This window comes from Podarcis vaucheri (genome assembly GCF_965113315.1).
Source record: "Podarcis vaucheri genome assembly, chromosome: 6".
Lineage (NCBI taxonomy): Eukaryota > Metazoa > Chordata > Lepidosauria > Squamata > Lacertidae > Podarcis > Podarcis vaucheri.
The window spans coordinates 77,607,906-77,627,016 of record NC_138764.1 but is presented as its reverse complement, the minus strand read 5'-3'; the positions used below and the strand labels follow the sequence as shown (position 1 = coordinate 77,627,016).

General features: G+C 44.1%; 1 protein-coding gene across 1 annotated transcript in view; it reads left to right on the top strand.

Moving 5' to 3' along the window:
• Nucleotides 1-13,276: 13,276 nt before the first annotated feature.
• The window catches only part of NECAB3 (N-terminal EF-hand calcium binding protein 3), an 82,829-nt gene continuing 76,994 nt past the window's right edge, over nucleotides 13,277-19,111 (top strand). Inside the window, exon 1 of the mRNA XM_082226378.1 lies at nucleotides 13,277-13,583. Within this exon, the coding sequence (XP_082082504.1) occupies nucleotides 13,467-13,583 (117 nt within the window). The 5' untranslated portion in view covers nucleotides 13,277-13,466. The remainder of the gene's footprint in view (nucleotides 13,584-19,111) is intronic.

Genomic DNA, 19,111 nt, shown 5'->3' with positions numbered 1-19,111 from the left:
AGAATTTTAAGGTCTCAGATATATATTACATGTTCATAAATGTACCAACCAAGCACGTACATAGATCAGCACAGGAAGGCCGACCTGAAACCATTTTTAATTCCCAAACTGACCAGATGTTTTCTCTACAAGGTCAAAGGAAAATGGAAAAGCCTCCCCATTGTCTTTTCCTTCACAAATCCTGTCTTAAAAGGTATGTCTGTGTTTGAATAGGGTGAGCCTGTGACTTGGCTCAGGAACTAAGTATTTATCATTACTAAGTATTTATCATTACAAAAGACTGGCCAGGCTCCCCAGGGTATCCAATCAAGTAAGCAGGGTATCCAATCAAGTAACCTGACAGACAGGAGATAAACAGCGCACTCAGATTTCTGCTGTAGACCGCCTTTTCTGTGATGTAGGTATGATGTGTCTGGGGGGTGGTCTTGAACTACACCCCTTCTGTGATGTATGTATGATGTTTCTGGGGGTGGTCTTGAGCTCAAGGGCAGGGAATTTAAATATATAAGGGCTTGTGCGCATGGCTCGGGGTCCCTCCCCCCCTCCTGTGTGTGTGAGGGGAGCACCCTGTTGCAACAGATCAATAAAGATCAGGCTTACTAGCTGCTTTGCTTCTCAATATTCTCTGGTTGGCCTCTGTTATTTTCTCCTACCAATAGGGAACCTATGTAAGGACTCTATATGGGCTCTTGGATACCCCATAAGGGGAAAAGGGATGATTTTGTTTACAACAGTAGATGCATATGGCAAGACAGGTGTTCCATCCATGAGTAATTGCATTACAGATATCACATTTCATGCAACAGGACATTGTATCCTTGTGAACATGCTGTGGTCTGATAAAAGTGGAATCCAAACAGAAGGTGAATTAGTTTCAGGTTCTGAATTGCATTGTTGTGGATGATGCGCAGACACCCTACATTATGTCTGGGTATAATCCATCACCTCTTTGCCATGCCACTTAATCCGCCTGCTTTTTAATCTATGAAAACTGAGTGCAGCAAAGAAAACTGATCAACTCCTGTAAAAGACAGTGAATTTAATGTTGCTGATGTACAAGGGGTGCTTCCAGATGGATGCTTATTATGGCATGCATATTGCTTGTGCATGCAAACTTTTCCACAGTATGCCAGCTCATTCCCTGCTTCAAATCTGGATTTACCCTTTTTTTTGGGGGGGGGGGAATCTGATAATTATTTTTTGCCAATGACACATTTGTGATATCAGAATGGCCCATTTACAATATTAAGTCCCTAATCTTAATATTAAGTAGCCTTCATATTAAGGCTTCTGGGTTTTTCCCATAGCAAGATTGCCCATCCTTTCTGTATTCATTTTGCTAATGTGGGCGCCTCCTCAAGCTTCTGGTAGACACTGCATTTTAAAGGGAATTTTCAGCACCCACCCACACCTAAATATGCTTTTTGCTTTAGGTTGGTGCTTAATACAAATGTAAAGCCTGCATTTATTAACATGAACAGTCTCTTTTGTACACTCTCTCCTGCATCTGTACAAGACACATGTGCACGAAGCACCCAAGTGTCTTTTGAATGTACTTGGCTAGGGATCAATTCCCTTTCAATTCAATTGAACTCAGTCCTGAGTAAATGTGCACACTGAACCTAGATATATCACTAAGCCCTATTTGCTGTCATGGACTGGCTGGATGCAGAGGAGGGCTGGGAGGCACCAGTTGGGGAATTCCTAAGGGGAAAAGGCTCAGAGCCAGGGGATTGGTGATGGGGTGATGATGAGTGGCCAGAGGGAGAAGACGGAGCAGACTGGGAGGAGGTGGTGTTGGAAGCTGAAGAGGCAACAGGCTTTAGTGAGCAGGAAGAGGCTGTGGCAGAGAGCAGTTCAGAATCAGAGGCTGGAGAGAAGGGACGCAATGAATCGGGCTGGTGAGGCAGCCAGGCTGTTTCCTCCTGCTGCTGTGACCAGCTCCCCTTCCCACTATTCTCCCAGAACCCAAAGAAGCATGAAGAGGGTGGAGCAAAGATAAACAAGGTGATGGAGTCTCCGATTGCTTGGGAAGGAACCAGGGGAGGAGACTTGGGGAGTTGCGGGAAGGCAGGGACCTTCAGTCCTCACCACTTCTTCATAGGAGCAGGTACTACTGGGAAGAGTTGCTGTGCTCACTAGGCATGGCCTCCTGGGCTGTCTTGTTTCTTTGAACAGAATTAACTTCACTGAAGCCGCGTGAGTTATCGTTGACCTGTCCCTGTCATTTGGTCTGGCTACACTGCAGCATATCCCTCTGAAGTCTGGAAACGCAGATGAAATTTGAGCTAGTGTGGTGTAGTCAACAAATTCCTTTGGAGAAGCCAAGTTGACATCCACATTCACCCATAAAGTTCACTGGGGTGACTGTAGGCCAGTTGTTCTTTCTTCCTTAGCCAAACCTCCCACACCTGACCGTTTAGTTTATTCCTAAAACGGGGTGGGGGGGATTAAACCCCTCTGGTTATTAAGGTAACAGTTCAGGGCATGTGTTTGCTGCATCACAGGGGAATATCAGCTAGGGAAAGAAGTTGTAGGATAACAGCAGAAAGTGGGAGAAAAATCAAAGATATTGCACCACTTCTCTGCTACAAACTGCATACCAACTCCGCTGTTTAGCTGGTGTTGAACCAGGTTCTCAGGTCCAATGCTGCTCTCAGTTCAAATGCGTAGTTAGATCCTAGCTGCATGAATGAACCTTCTCTCAAATAACATTTCAATTCCTCCTTAGTAAGGCATGAACTGCTCCATCACACCATCATCTAGGGCAAAGAATTTCAGTTGAGCTTATTAGCTTTCATTCACAAAGCTCTCCACTGTATTGGGTATCACTGTATGTCTTTCCATGCTCTGGAATATTTTCTGTGCTTTTTACTGCTGAAAACGCATCTCCCATGCTTTTGAAACTGCTGAGAATGTTAATTAATCAGCCAGGCAATGGAACACATCCCTTTCTATTTGTAGATAGAAAGGATTTATCATTCACATGCAAAGAATCTTGAATGTAAGTCATATATAGCAACACTTCTGCTGCTAGATCACAGGTGGATGCTCATCACTTAGCATGTGATCATCCTTAATAATCTTTTTTTTATTTATAATTTTTATTATTATTAAACATTTCAACATGACAATTTATCATAAACATATCAACCTCATTTCCCCCCAATAAATTTCTCTCCCCCTCCCTAAAAAGAACCCACCCTCCCACCCCCTCCCTTTAAGTACTTTGTAAAAGGTTCCCATTCTTCTTTAAAGTCACAGTTGTCCTTGTCATGTAATTTATGTGTCAGTTTCACCAGTTCCACATAGTCCACATAGAGCTTCTTTCGGAATGTCTTATGTCTCTGCTGTTTCACACAAGCAGCTTCCAAGTGGCAGCACTGGAGGCATCTAGCATTCTTATCACTTCCGCTTATTTGCAGGTGCCGGTATGTGTAACAGTCAAGCTGGCAAGCACACAGATACACACTATTAGTCTTTAAAGCAAACTTAGTTCTTCCTAAAGCAAATGACCTGGATCTGCAACCCTCCCTCCACTTTCTGGTAGCTACAAACCTCAGGGTCAGAAAACCCCCCACTATATTTTGGTTTGAAATGTTGACTTAGAACAGGGTGGCTAACAGGTGACTCTCCATAGAGAGCCAGTGTGGTGTAGTGGTTAAGAGCGGTAGTCTTGTAATCTGGGGAACCAGGTTCGCGTCTCCGCTCCTCCACATGCAGCTGCTGGGTGACCTTGGGCTAGTCACACTGCTCTGAAGACTCTCAGCCCCACTCACCTCAGAGTGTTTATTGTGGGGAGGAAGGGAAAGGAGAATGTTAGCTGCTTTGAGACTCCTTTGGGTAGTGATAAAGCAGAATGTCAAATCCAAACTCTTCTTCTTCTTCTTCATCATATGCTGCTGGACTCCAGCTCTCACCAGCCGCAGCCAGCAAGGCCAAGAGATGATGAAGGTTGTAGTCCAGGCATGGGGGACCCTTTGCAGCCCAAGGGCCACGTTCACTTCTGGGTAATGTCTAAGAAGCTGCATACTAGTGGCAGGTGGGGTCAGAGGGAATGTACACTTCACTTTCATGAAGTATGCTAGTTTCTACACATCTCTCTTAATTCTCCATCCAGTCAAGCAAGAAACATTTATCAGAGTTCCAGTGACCCGTTCCAGCCTGGTGGAAACACTCAAGGAGAGTGCAAAGCTACAGAGGGTGTGTAGCCTGGAGAGAGTCCCAGGGCCTGATAGAGAGATCATGAGGGCCATATATGGTCTCCTGGCATGAGGCTCCCCATCCCTCTGGTAGTCTAACAACATCTAGAAGGCCACCACAGGCTACCCACTCCTTAGAAAGTAGAGTCCTAATCCAACCCACTTGTGAATTAATGCTATTCTATTCAGCGACTTTTAATTACGGATTGTGTGGCTCAAGAACACCCCATACTGAAGCTGCCTGGCCTAGCCAGTGCAAACCAATGTCCTGATTATAATGAGAACAATTTTGGAACTCTCTGGGGGCTATTCTGAGAGTGTCTCCAGCATGCAACTCTTTGTGAAATAAGGAGAAATGGTCACTCACTGTGATGAGCTTGCATTTTAAACACATCACACCTGAAGCCCTTGAGATTGATTCTGTTCAGATGAATTTGGGTAACTGTCGCAGCAAGTGCTAGCATTCAGAGCAGCTTAAGCCTGTGATTGGATTTCAATGGGGAACGAGAGCAATGTCACGCAGCACTCTTTGTCCTCTTCTGGCTAAAGAATATATACACACCACCTTTTCTAAAATAGCATTATGCTTCTATTGCTCTCTCTTTCATCACTTTGATTTTCTGGAAAGGTGGCGTGAAGAAGACAGTTGAAAACCCTCTTTCTCCAGTGCCATGTTCCAATTCCAGCCCTCTTTCCTGAACTTGCTGCATTTAAATGGTGGGAGTTTCTAAATGCAGATCTGCAGGGTCTTGCATGATGGGCTGCTTAGCCCTGGGACTGGGTTTCAGAGCAGCCACTGGAAGCAAAGACTCCAGAGATAGCTTTCCAACTCCTTCTGCCCTAAAACTTAAATGTGTTAATGAAATGCATTGTAGGAAAAGTAGAAGTGGATTGGGCATCACTTGACTAGCACAGAACAATAGGCTTTGAAGCTGGCAGGCTCAAGGTAAACGATTTGGATTCTGGGACTTCTAATCACCCTCCCAAAGGGAATTCTTGTCAGTGATGAGCTTTGCTTTTTCTGACATTCAACACTTAACTGTTGAAAATGATGACATTTCTTTAAAAAATGATGGCACTAAGCATATCTCCTCAGGGCTGTCCTTTCCCCCCAGGTAAGTGGTCCTGTGGGAAAACGGGCCAGCAGAGCCACGGGCAAGCCTTCAAATAAAGGTGAGAAGGATTCTGCCATTCCTTTTATTCTCAACTTTTATAGCATCATGAATATCATGAAGCGTGACTTCTCCAGCTTTGTGTGAGAATTGTTTCCAGGACTGCTGGGGCAAACCAGTTGCCTCAGGGAGGAGATGAGACAGACTAAGACCAGCTGGACACACAGGAGCCCGGCTAAAGTGTGTTTTGTGACAAACTGCATAGCTGGCAACGTTTCACAGATATGAAAATGGGAACATTGGGTGATATGCAACCAACTTTTACCCACAACAGACCCGTTGAAATTAATGGACTAACTTAGTCATGCTCATTAATTTCCACAGGTCTATTCTGAGTAAAACTTAGTTGAGTACCACCCACTCGTCTAACACACAATTTCAGTACCGAAGACTGTTGCTCAAACAAGCCTGCATTGCTCTGTTGTATGAAAACTTGATGTTTGCCGTATTCCTATATTCAACTATAGTCACTCTTTCCAGGAGTTATTGTCCAGAGCGGGGTTTCTTTTTGCTATACTGTAAAAATATTATTGTCTTAAAATAGGTAATCCATCAGCCAAAGCAGACCTCTGCAACTGCAGAAATGGCAGGCTGTGCATTGCATTTTCTATGGTGTTGTACAGCAAATATTTGTGCCTGCTTACTCTTAAGTAAGTCCGACTGAGTTCAATAGAGCCTACTCCGAAGTAAGTGTGAAAAGATGGCAGCCTTTTTATTTTATGTACATGTGTCTGGCCTGTAAGTGGATTCAAGGTGGGGTGCATCCACCCCCCCCCATCACCCCAGAAGACACAACGAAAAATTGTTGGGATACTGCCAGGGAGATAAAGTCCACCATGCCCCCAAGCCGTCTGCCGGACGATCCATCGATCTCCCGTAGGCACGCAGTATCAGCAATTAGCGACATGAGTTTCTAGAAAAAAGTTTGCCACATTCTAGAGCTCATGCACACTCTCTCAGCAGATAATTCACAGCAGACGTTGCACGCAGGAGAGCATTATTTACAAGTTTTATTCAGCGTTGATCAGAACAAAGAAAGACATGACTGCCTGCATCAGTGTCTCCGACACAGAGAGAGAAAACGAAAGCAACAGAAAACATAAACATCCTGTGAACAGGAAATACGCAGACTCTGTGACACACAGCCTGCTCCCTTTTAAGGTGGAACGAAAATATCCTAACAAAAATTGGGTGAACGTTTTTTCTAATCACAGGTGGAGGCCCACCAGTTAGGACTGGGACCAGTGCCTACTGTTTGCCTACAAAGAAAAGCTTCCGTTTCCAGAGGACTCTCTCCAATGCAAATAGCAGGTGCTTAGACCCCTCCTAGTTTGGATCCAGACCACAGAGGGGGACAATTGGTTAAAGACCCCCCACCCCCACCATGGCTGTGATCTAGATTGCCCCTCCTGCACCTAATATGCACTTTAAAAAAGTAATTAGAACCACTGTTCCTTGTGTGAATATCATCTTATCCAGATTTGGCTTGAGATGTAAGTACTAGGGACTCTGGGAAGGGTGATTCTAATGACTCATGCTAAACAGATCAACAAGGCATGTTATGCCTAATGATTGAAATTTGGGAATGATTTAGCAGTGACAATACCAGAAAACAGGGATTGCCCCCTGTAAATAGAGACAGTTGGTGGTGCAGATGGCAAAAGAACAACTCTGTCTCCTGAAAAAACATCACAACCAGAGCTTGTTATTTGAACTGAGCAATTAAGGTACCCCTCCCTGCCTCAGAAGCTGCAAAAGGTCACTACAGCTGGATCTAGACACATCAAAAAAGCATTTCAGGAAAACGCATTGTAAACTTTATTATGGGAAATCACGTTTGCAAAAGGTGGGACTCCACAGCGCCATCTGGTGTCACTGTGTTATAATGCATATAAAATGTTTTTTCCTTACTATTGTAGCTGAGTCCTAAGAGCAACATAGGGAAACTCCTGATAGACCAGACCAAACCAAGACCAATTTTTGAGGGGAAAAATTGGGAACCACTGGCATAAAGGAGGCTGGAGAACAAGGCCAGCTTACTATTCTGTATCAGCTGGTCCTTATACAGAAGGGACCAGTGCTTTTTTCCTAGAAAAAGCTCGTAACCTGACATGTGTCATATCCAGAGGTACCTCTGTACTGCACTGCTTGCCACCACCCAGCAGCTTTCCTGCCAGAATGATTGGCGGAAAGGGGAAGAAAAGGCTCCCTCTGTGCACAGGATAGAAATCCTGAAGGAACAGCCCTCGGGAATCCTGCTTGCTCTCTCGCTCCTCCTTTCCCCAGATAATGCTTTTTCTCTCTTTTCCTGAGCTCCAGCTGCCACTTGACAAAACATTCTGAATTCTGCAAAAAGCCAAAGAAACCCCAACAACCCTTAAATATTGGCCGCAGCTTGCTGGGGGAGAACCGGCTTTCACACCTTCCCCATCACAGGACATCTTCACTTTCCATGCTAGTGATAAAATGATGGCTCACTTTGCATAATGCTGAAAGCATTTGCTAAGGTTATGAAGAGGCCTCTGGCTCCTTGGGGATGGCAGAGATGAAAAGATGAGGCTGTTATTAGAGTTCTGTTGACTTACAGTAGCATGAAATAGAACAGCATCAGGCGTCTAGGGTGATTTGGGCATTGGCCACATGCGCCTGACCTGAACATAAGATAAGACCAAAGGCCTATCCAATCTGGCATTCTGCTCTCACAATGGACAATCATCAGGTGCTCCTTGGAAAGCCCATCTACTGCTGCTCTCTTTCTCTCTGTGTGTGTAATTTACTGACAGTAGCTGAGGATCCGCATAGGCACAAAGTGCCTTATAGTCAACAACTTGCCTGGCTGCCATAGGTGACAAGAGAATGCGTGCATGTAAGTGCTGGGAATTGCATGCCCGTGAGTGAGTGAGTGAGTGGGCTGGCAGACAAGAGGGGTTCCTCAGTGGTGGATGCTATGTACTGAAGTTCTCACCCTGGACCAGCAGGGGAATACTGTAGATAGTTTTCACTCAGGTCCACATATGCAAATAAGGGATTGAAAGTGACGTTCAGCGATTGGATAGTTACAAAAAGTTGTTACAGTTGTATGGTAGTGGAGCGCTATATAAGCAGGCTGGCTGAACCCTTCAGTTCAGTTCTGTTCTGGCCTGTGAATAAACAAGAGCTGTTTGAAGAATCACTGTGTCGTCTGATATGTTCACCCACAACTTAACAGTGGAACATCTGCTTTGCATTCAGAAGGCCCCAGGTTCATTCCCTGTCATCTCCAGGTGGGTCTGTGATAGTGTTATCTGTTGATTGCCTCTTTATCCTGTGCTTCTTACATTTTCATCCTGCCTCACCGTGTACATGAAGTGGCGTGCAACAGAATAAATAAACAGCACCTTTGAATTTAAAATGCAACACTGAAAACAAGCTGATTTGCTGGGGGGCAACTGTTCGTTTGGATTCAGAGGCATGTTTTATTAGCTGCACAGCAAGTGTTGGCCTTAAATGCACATACATAGTCACTAAGGCAAACAACTAAGCATTTAAGCACTATCATAACAAAAAAACACATTTCCAGACTATTTCATTCTTACATTCTATCTGCTGTTGGAAGAATCCTTAGACACAACTGCAAATGATAGCCCTAGAGCCAGTTGGTGCATCGCACGTCCTGGTCTGTGCTGGCTTCTCTGCATCTGTGTAACAGTAACAGTGCTCTAGTCTATCATATTTATACTGTTATAGCCAGGAAGATGGCGGACAGCTATGCTCCTGTGGTCATCCAGGGGAAGTACTGATGGTGCCATCCCATTCCCATGTAGGTCCAAGGGTTGGCAAGCTGCCCTCTTCTACTAGGTTCTCCTAGTCACCACGATTCCCATGACCTTAAAGAGTTAACCATGAAAACATGGCAATCAGCCAAGAGATGATATGTACTTGTGATGCAAAGCTATGTCAATGTGTCCTTTTATTTAAAATGCATCTCTGGGTTATTTGTGGGGCATAGGAATTCGTTCACCCCCCCCCCAAAATATAGTCCGGCCCCCCACAAGGTCTGAGGGACAGTGGACTGGCCCCCTGCTGAAAAAGTTTGCCGATCCCTGGCCTAGAAACACCCCTTCCTGATGTTGCTCAGTGTTGCTCTCCTGCAGCAGCTTCTTACAAGGCTCCCAAGGGCAAAGGGTGGGGTAGCTGAAAACACCTCTCCCATGATGTTGTTTCCCCTCTTCTTTCTCCTTTCCTTCTTTTTCCAGGCCCTTCCAAGTTCTACAGCGCTTTGAATCCAACAGAGCCCAATCTATCCATGCCCTGCCCTGCCCCCAAGCACCCTGTTTTGAGGATTTTCCATAAGCTACCACTGATGGTTAAACCACAGAGCCTAGGACTTGCTGATCAGAAGGTTGGTGGTTCGAATCCCCACAACAGGGTGAGCTCCCATTGCTCGGTCCCTGCTCCTGCCAACCTAGCAGTTCGAAAGCACGTCAAAAGTGCAAGTAGATAAATAGGTACCGCTCTGGCGGGAAGGTAAACGACATTTCAGTGTGCTGTTCTGGTTCGCCAGAAGCGACTTAGTTATTCTGGCCACATGACCTGGAAGCTATACGCCAGCTCCCTTGGCCAATAAAGCGAGATGAGTGCCACAACTCCAGAGTCGGTCACAACCTTTACTTTTTACCACTGATGAGAGAGACTCCCTAGGTGCAGTGGCAGAGCCCCACCCCCAAAAAAACCCACAATGTAGGGTCACCTTCACTTTACCCTAATCCCTTCAAGTGGCATAGATCAGGAGTTTGAGGTCGCATGGTTCGTTGGTTGATCTACTGGTTTAAAATGCAATCCCACGGCCACTTAAATGGAAGAAAGACTGACTGAACTCAGGATCAGGCTACTAATGGCTGCCAGTTTGCTGCTGATCTTATCGCTTTATTGCTATTGTGACAGGGTTTGAACTTTGTCAGTGGTCGCTCTGTGTTGATTGTTATGCACTAATAACCTCTTGGGGATTCAGTAGTCTGGAGGGAATAGCACCGGGTGCCTGAGTCCCTGTAGTTGCTGCTATTGTCATAACAAAAACAAGTGCTGTATGCCAGGTGTGTGTGGAGCGGGGAACAGCCACACACTTTGGAGAAACAGCCTCTATAGTTTCCTGTAAATAATCCATATGGCTGTTATTGCAAGGACAGCTGGAAACAGAAGTGTGAAAAATGTTAAGTGTTTGTTAAGGCCCTGTGCTACACAGAAACAATTTGTCAAAGACTCCAGCTTTTGTCTTGCTATTCCTTTTTGTGTTGGATAACAAGAGTTAAAATGGATTTCACCCCACTTCCTTTCCAAGAGGACAGAACACATGGTGAAAGGATCCCCTGCTGCTACCAAGTGCATTGGAAGGACCTCGTGGTTATTCTCTTCTCTGGTACTGATTTTGGAAACATTCCAAATTTAATTCATCTAGAGTAAAAAGGAGCCATTTAACATGCTAGGTTGAGGAATCTCCCAGGAAAAAGGGAGAAATGATTCTTGGCTCACTTGTTGTGTGCTGTTGTGTACTTTGGTTATCTCCCGCTTGGACTACTACAATGCGCCCTACGTGGGGCTATCTTTGAAGGTGACTCAGAAACTACAACTAATCCAGAATGCAGCTGCCAGACTAATGACTGGGAGTGGTTGCCAGGACCATATAACACCAGTCCTAAAAGATCTACATTGGCTCCCAGTACATTTCCAAGCACAATTCAAAATCTTGGTACTGACCTTTAATGCCCTAAATGGTTTTGGACCTGTATACCTAAAGGAGCATCTCCTCCCCCATTGTTCAGCCTAGACACTGAGATCCAGCACCAAGGGCCTTATGGCAGTTCCCTCACAGTGAGAAGTGAAATTGCAGGGAACCAGGCAGAGCGCCTTCTTGGTAGTGGCACCCACACTGTGGAACCCAGTCAGATGGGCAGGGTATAAATAATTTGTTGTTGTAACAAAGGTCCCATCTGCACTATACATTTAAAGCAGTACCATACCACTTTAAACAGCCGTGTCTTCTACCAAAGAATCCTGGGAACTGTTGTTTGTTAATGGGGCTGAGAGTTGTTAGGAAACCCCTATTCCCTTCACAGAGCAACACTTCCCTGGGAAGAGGAACTGACTATTTAATCACTCTGGGAACTGCAGTGACTAATTTGGGGGGAAGGTTACCCTCAAGAGGGATGCTGGTGGCACTGTGGGTTAAACCACAGAGCCTAGGACTTGCCAATCAGAAGGTTGGCAGTAGGAATCCCCGTGACAGGGTGAGCTCCCGTTGCTCGGCCCCAGCTCCTGCCAACCTAGCAGTTTGAAAGCACATCAAAGTGCAAGTAGATAAATAGGTACCGCTCCAGCGGGAAGGTAAAAGGCGTTTCTGTGTGCTGCTCTGGTTTGCCAGAAGTGGCTTAGTCATGCTGGCCACATGACCCGGAAGCTGTACACCGGCTCCCTCGGCCAATAAAGCGAGATGAGCGCCGCAACCCCAGAGTCGGTCACAACTGGACCTAATCGTCAGGGGTCCCTTTATCTTTACCCTCAAGAATAGCTCCAATCTGTTTTGACAAATGGCTGTCCTGTTGATGCTGCTGTGGCAATAATTTCTGTTAAAAACCTGGCTGTCTTTTTTGAGGAACGGTTCTTCTTCTACTGTGAGACACTAGGAAATGAAGAGCTTGCTCACTCTCTGAGAACATTTTGTACAGAATACCAGAGCAAAATGAATTGCTTATCAAAGTGCATTTATGCTCAAGATCTGAACCTGAGCAAGTTGCTCTTTACAGTCTTGACTCAGCAGTCTACTTCTACATAAAGTACTATCCTGTCTCCAGCCAACAGCACATGGGAGCTATGGCACACAGGTGAACTAGGTGGCTACCATGGGTGACAACATTTTAGGGGCCCCAACTGTCAAGGTTGAGAATTGTGGTAGGTGGGGAAATAATTTCTTAATGACTCTCACAGCATTTGTTTGCTCTCCCTCCCAGAGAAAATTCTAGCACCTTTGAGTCTTGAGGTGGACTTGTGCCTGTTTACTCAGAAGTAAATCCCACTGTGTTCATGGCAAAATGCTTTCCCTTTTCCAAAACAAAGGATGCTTTGGGTTGCAGCCTCACAGGCTGGTCCAACCTTTTTACAGCTTCTGTGAAGCAGGGACAGCTAACTAGAGTGGTTGCATTTTGAAGCCTGTGGAACTCAGCGAGACCTGCTTATAGGTGCTTAGGTGAATGTAGTCAGTGGTTGCAGCCTGGCTGGCCCAGCAGTTTTTTGGGGGAGAGCCATCTCTGCAGGAAGGGATATCATTCCTCATGCCAGCTCTGTCACACTGGACCAGCTCCAGTTCCTCTCCATTTGCTTCATTGTTCTAGGGAGGGAAAGTTGTGTGCCACTGCCAGTCAGTGTAGACAGTACTGAGTTAGATGAACTAAAAATCTGACCCAGTAGAAGACAGCTTCCTATGTAACTAACTGCTTGGGCACTTGTTATTCTAACAGCCTCCTAGGTCTTCCTTCTGACATTCTTTCCAAATGCTCATAGCTGTCAATACACACACACACCACTTTATTCTTCTTCCCTACCCAGTTCCTTCAGCAGTTCTTTTCTGACTCCTTTCCTGCACCTCAATCAATCAATCAATCAATCAATCAATCAATCCTCTTCAGACTGACTGCTGTGACCCAGTGCACTGCCAGGAATCAAGGATCTGCACTCATTCCTGCTTACAGAAGTGCAGCCTGCAATCCTCGAAGTCAGTCCTCCTCTCTGAAGAGGAATCTCTTGCTGACTTTGCCGCTCTGAGGTGATGACGAGAGTCTAATAACAAATCCTGCCACTCAAAGGCCCTGACCAATCGGTGCAGCCAAGGGGAGGGCATTGAGACAGATACACCTACACTGAATGTTGCCGAGTGGCTGGCAAGAGCATCTCTCAGTGCACAGTAGTTGCTGCTTCCAACAACTGCAGAGCAGGCTTGTTCGCTGACAGTCACTGAAACCAGGGCATTCAGCGTGCCAAGCAATCCGGGAAGGCTAGGGTAACTGAAGGACCAGCCTCCCAGCATCTGTGAAAAAAGAACCCAGCAATCTTCAGCGAGAAGATGATGGCATGTACAGAGATGCTGACAATGTGCTTGCTCTCTGCCAAGCACGCTTACAGCCCTGAAGCCAAAGACAGCCTGCAGAACTATGGCAAGGGACTAGCAATCTTCCACGATGTAAGTAGCTGCATGGCACATGTTTTCCCTATGTTGTAAATGGAGAGTGGTTTGTAGAGAAGTACTATGAATGTTTGATTTACCCGTTGCTTCACCTCCCGTTTCAAGCTTTCTGGATTTCATAATTTCCTGCTTCCACCTCCCCTTGGTATGCTCAGAGGTCTGGTTTGAAAAACTTGCCAAGTCCCAAGGAGCAAGGCAAATACAAAGCCCTCGAGTTTCTGCGCTGAAAGCCTTCATGCTACACTTTTGCAGAGAAATGTGTATGTGTGTGTCTTGGAGAGCCAGGGATGTAGTAGAGAGAAAATTGTTTCATGGTATGATTTCAGAACAAGATTAGAAAGAGTTGGGCTCTTGTTCCACCTCTGCAAAGATATCCCATGATCTCCGGCAAATTGTGGTGGATCAGTAAGTTGCCCAACTCTAGCATGGGAATAAGAGCGCACTGCATGCAGACCAGTACTTGCAGTAATATTTCTGCTCCATTCACTTTTCAGTCCTCTTCCTATCCTAAAACTAATTTGTATGTATTTCTTCCTGCTGGAATTGTGAGCTTAGTTTTCAAGCTTGCCAAAGTTGAAATTTCACCTGTGAACCCTTAATCTCACCAATAAATTATACGGAAGATGTAAAAAGGGAAGGATCTTATACAGGCCGTGAAGTAACCTGGTGCAGTTTATACTTAAGAAATTAGCAGTGGAAAATTAACAAAATGTCCAGGCGAATGAATGTTTTGCACATTGACTAAAGGGTCCACTGTCGAAAGAGAAAGAGACCGCAGAATGGCAAGGAAGAAAAGAAGTGTGAGATTTCTGCCTAGAGAAATCGTGGAATAGTTTCCAGAGCACCATTAGTCCGTTGCAGCATAATGAAGGGAGAGTCTTGCAGCATGTTAATAATAATAAGAAGAATAATTTATTATTTATACCCCGCCCATCTGGCTGAGTTTCCCCAGCCACTCTGGGTGGCTCCCAATCGAGTGTTAAAAACAATACAGCATTAAATATTAAAAACTTCCCTAAACAGGGCTTAAATACAAACGTTCCTATTTTTAAATAAACATTTAAACAGGTTTTTTTTTAAAAGTCTTTAATATAAAATATTTCATTGTTTGTAAATACATATATATATATATATATATATATATATATAAAGAACACAGTCTGAACCAGAATTGTAACTCCATTTTTTAAAAAAGGAACTCCTCTTCATTGGTTTTTCCTATATTAATAAAAAGAGGCAAGGGAGGGGTGGCTGTTAAGGCATTAAGGCCAGATCCTAAGTTTTGCTATGCTGGTGAATAAGTGTGCAAGATGGAACGTACTGACTGCTGCATCCAAACACCACTAACAATGTTTATTTTGGCATAAGGTTTTGTGGACTAGAGTCCACTTCAACCTAATAGTATTGCCTTAATGAAGGACAAGTAATTTCATGGAAAATGGAGCCTGATCTCCCTGTGCTCACACTGTGATCAGTGGCATTTTGTGTATGGGGGGAGGGTATTGTTGGTCTGGAGACACTCTGAGTGGAACAAATAATATCTTGCCTGATCAATGTGCAAAGTATGAAGGAGAGTTAATGCAATGCAACTTCAAGTCTGTGAAAAGCAAGGTGTATTTTCAAGTTTGCTCATTCCTGGAAGTTGCTGTCAAAAGAGAGCTCATGCTGCCTCAGGAGTTCCCATCTCAGCTGCTACACTTTTCCAGCAAATTGATCGCCAGCAGAAGCAGCTGATGGTAGGGTTACCTCCAGCTCAGTCCTACTCAGAGTAGACCCATTGAAATTAGTTGACCCAAATTAATTACGCCCATTAATTTCAATGGGTTTGATTCGCGTGGGATACAATCCAAGGAATGAATCAAGGTTAAACTGGGGTTAAGCATCCAAAAAGAGGAAATGCGCAAACTTGGGGGTGGGGACAAAAGATGTCAGTGCTTTCGATTAAATTTGTATATACCAATCTATATGTATGGATGCAAATTTAGAAAGGATTGCTATAATTTAAATGGAATTGCAATACATTTCACCATAGTGGGGAAGACTGTGAGTGTATGCCTGCTCAGTTTCCCGTCTGGGTGCTAAGCATTGGTGGGCAACTTCAATGCCCCTTCCGCTCTTCCCATCTTGTAGTTTTTTAATCTTTAAAGCAGTCTTGGGTCAGACAGCCCTCCAAACAGAGGACTGTGTCTTCTGTAAAGTCAGACCCCTGGACGGTATAGCTCTAACAAAGGCCTCTTCTTCTGGGTTCTTGTGATCTTTGTTCTTAACTTTTTATGCTTTCGATGTATTGTTTCATCTTGTTTTTACTGTTACACACCACTTTGATAGATTTTTGTGATATGGCGGTACATAAATATTAATTTATTTATAGCATTTGCATAACACCTTTCAGTAAAAAAAAAAAAAACCCACACCCACCACCTGAAGTAATTCATAATAAATTTGAAAGAAAATTTAAATTTAAAAGAAACATATGCCCAAGCAACTGAAAACTACTGATAAGTAATAGCAAGACAGTTCTGAAAGCATGCACTTCAAAACAGTGGCCTGTGAGATACCAAAATGCATGAGTTTGGAAGCCTGGATCAGTGGTTCCCAATTAGCGAAGTACCATGGACCCCCTGTTTTTCAAAAAACAAAGCAATGGTCCCCTTACTTTTGAAAAAAAAATTGATATCTCTATGGTAGTTTTTGTTGTGTTAATGGTGGCACAAACAGACCCCCCTGGGTGGGTTACACAGACCCCCTGGGTTCCGCGGACCACCATTTGGGAACCACTGGCCTAGATGATATTAATATACACACTTAGGGGTGGGTTGGTTTGTTTTTATGTGGGGGGTGAAGTCTCCATCACCTAGACTTGGAAAAACCTTTTCCCCAAGAAAAGGAAGGAATTTTATTTGTTTGATACACTTTCTCTTTAACAATGTAGCCTGGCCACTGTGTTTTTCCATACTGCAAGGTGGTTCTGACTGGCTCATCTGAAACTAAGTGTCCTTCTGAAATGCAATCAAAAATAGATTATTTCGTTATCAATCATCAGCAATAACAGATAGGGAGGGCCTTGGGCATGTTGCATCTGCGGGAAATTATGACTGGAAAATGTTCTAGCTACTAGCCTGCGAGTTTTAAGATAACAACAAAACGAGACAGAAATGGTGGGTTTAAAATGAATTATAAAGTGCCTCTGTTTCCCTGCAGTTATATTTAAAACAGCGACTGGCAGATGGGGAATATTTGAAAACATTTGCTTTCCAAATTTATCACTGGTTTGCAGGGATTACCCAGCCATGATTGCACACACTGCATGTCTCATAAGCTTAAGAACTGGAGATGTTTTGGTGGCGACCGGAGGGCTGTGGTTTTCTGCACGCTTCTCTTGAGAGGACATCCCATTGAACGCAAAGGGATTTCCTTTCAAGCCAATGTGCACAAGGTTTCATAAGAACTGAATGATCCAGACAGCTCAGAGCATCTATTAACACTTCATCCACTTGTGGGCACAGAGAAGAAGGCTTCTGATTTAAAGGAGTTTAAGCATTCGAAACGGTCTTTTGTGTTTGATCCTCTATTCCTACAATGCAATACAGACACTAGCTAAAAGCCCTGTAGCTTCCTGTGCAAAAGCAAAGCTCATAAAAATTTAAGGAGTCAAATATTTCAGCCTAGTTGTGTCAGTGCTGTAATGAAGCACAAATCTTATTCTACAATAGATTGCCTTTTGGAAATGCCTAGAGCTCATTATTATTACATGTCTACTCAGAAGTAAGTCCAAGTTCAGTGCGGCTTACTCCTGGGTAAGAGGGTATAGGATTTACAGCCTTAAATATAGTTGAATTAACAAATCAAGTGCCAATTGCTGCAAAGATGCTATCATAAGCATGTTGCCATGTAAACAATTGTTTGCCCCAGGGAAAATTGCTTTTTTCATAGAAGCTGGATTGGTATACTCAGCGTAAGTGAAAAGAGAGGATGAAATCATCCAGTAATTAACCATTTTACTTATGACAATGACCATAAATCTTATGAGTGTCTGTTGGAAATGACGTAGATATTTGCTCAACTCAAAGAATAATAATTCAAAGTAGGTCCAGAATTAGCCCTGAAATATGGTGCATTAAAATGTGGAGAAATATAGTTCTAAGTGGGTGTTTTTAAAGAAAAAAATGGGTAACAATTTTATTATTCTTAATTGTTATCATTTATTAATTTATAGGCTACTTGATACTGTCTTATTGGTGTTTTTCTTTTTAAAGGGAGGTTCCTAAATAGTTGTATTTTCATAGTTGCGCAAATCTTCTGCTTCCCCATAGCCTATGGACATCCCTCTTATTTCCTGGTGACTCTGTTTCGGCTGCAATTCCATGGGCAAACATTAGCAGACTTTCCTAGTAGAGCAAGTGATGTCTTCTCATGACATCAGGTGAAAGCGATGGAAGCTAAACCATTTTGTGATAACTTCACTATGATAAAAAGTAACACAGGGACAAGACTCCAACAAGCCTTCAGCAGTATGGCCATACAGTTGCAGCTTTCCCCGAATCGCCTTAAGATACCAGATACCATTTTTGACAGCTGAGCAGGGGAAGCCTTACTTTGTTGCGCCACTTTCTTTGTTTTCTCGTAATCTGGGGAACCGGGTTTGCGTCTCTGCTCCTCCACATGCAGCTGCTGGGTGACCTTGGGCTAGTCACACTTCTCTGAAGTCTCTCAGCCTCACTCACCTCACAGAGTGTTTGTTGTGGGGGAGGAAGGGAAAGGAGATTGTTAGCCGCTTTGAGACTCCTCAAGGGGAGTGAAAGGCAGGATATCAAGTCCAAACACTGATTCTTCTTTCTTTATTGGTATGGCATTGTGTGCCAGTGGTATTGTGGGGATGGGTGGTAAATGTCACCATATGTGGATGTTTTTTTCTGGCAACAATGCATGAAACCTCATTTACTGCGACATCTCCTTCTATGCAACTTTTAAAGGAGCAGGTGTGCCAGCTGGGAAGTCAAGAGGGGATGACCATACTTTGAGTTTAAAAATACTAGTCCCTGGGACTGGTACTATACAAAAGGGTAGCTGTGCCTCCTACTTTGCACCATGCCTCCCAGCTCAAGGCGTTTGGGCATTCAATGGTGTGCTGTCCCTCCTGGTTCTAGCATGCAACATTATTTTTATCTGCTGAGAAGAATAATTTGCACACACGGTAAGGTGGCTGTTTGTACTTCAGCAAAGAAAAGATGAACTGCATCAGCAAAAAGAGGAGAAAATGACATTTGCAGGTCCTAATGTATATGTATAGATGCAAATTACTATAATTTAAATAAAAATTACAATACATCTCACAGTAGTGGGGGAAACTGACACGGTGACCTGTGAGTCTCCTGAGTCTATTGCCCTGGTGGTAACTGTTGATGGGCAACCTCCAAGCTCCTCCTTAGAGCCCTTCATCTTTTTACTAGACTTGGACCAAACAACCCTTCAAATAGAAAATGGTCTTGTGTAAATATAGGACAGCTGCCCACCCCCATATGGTT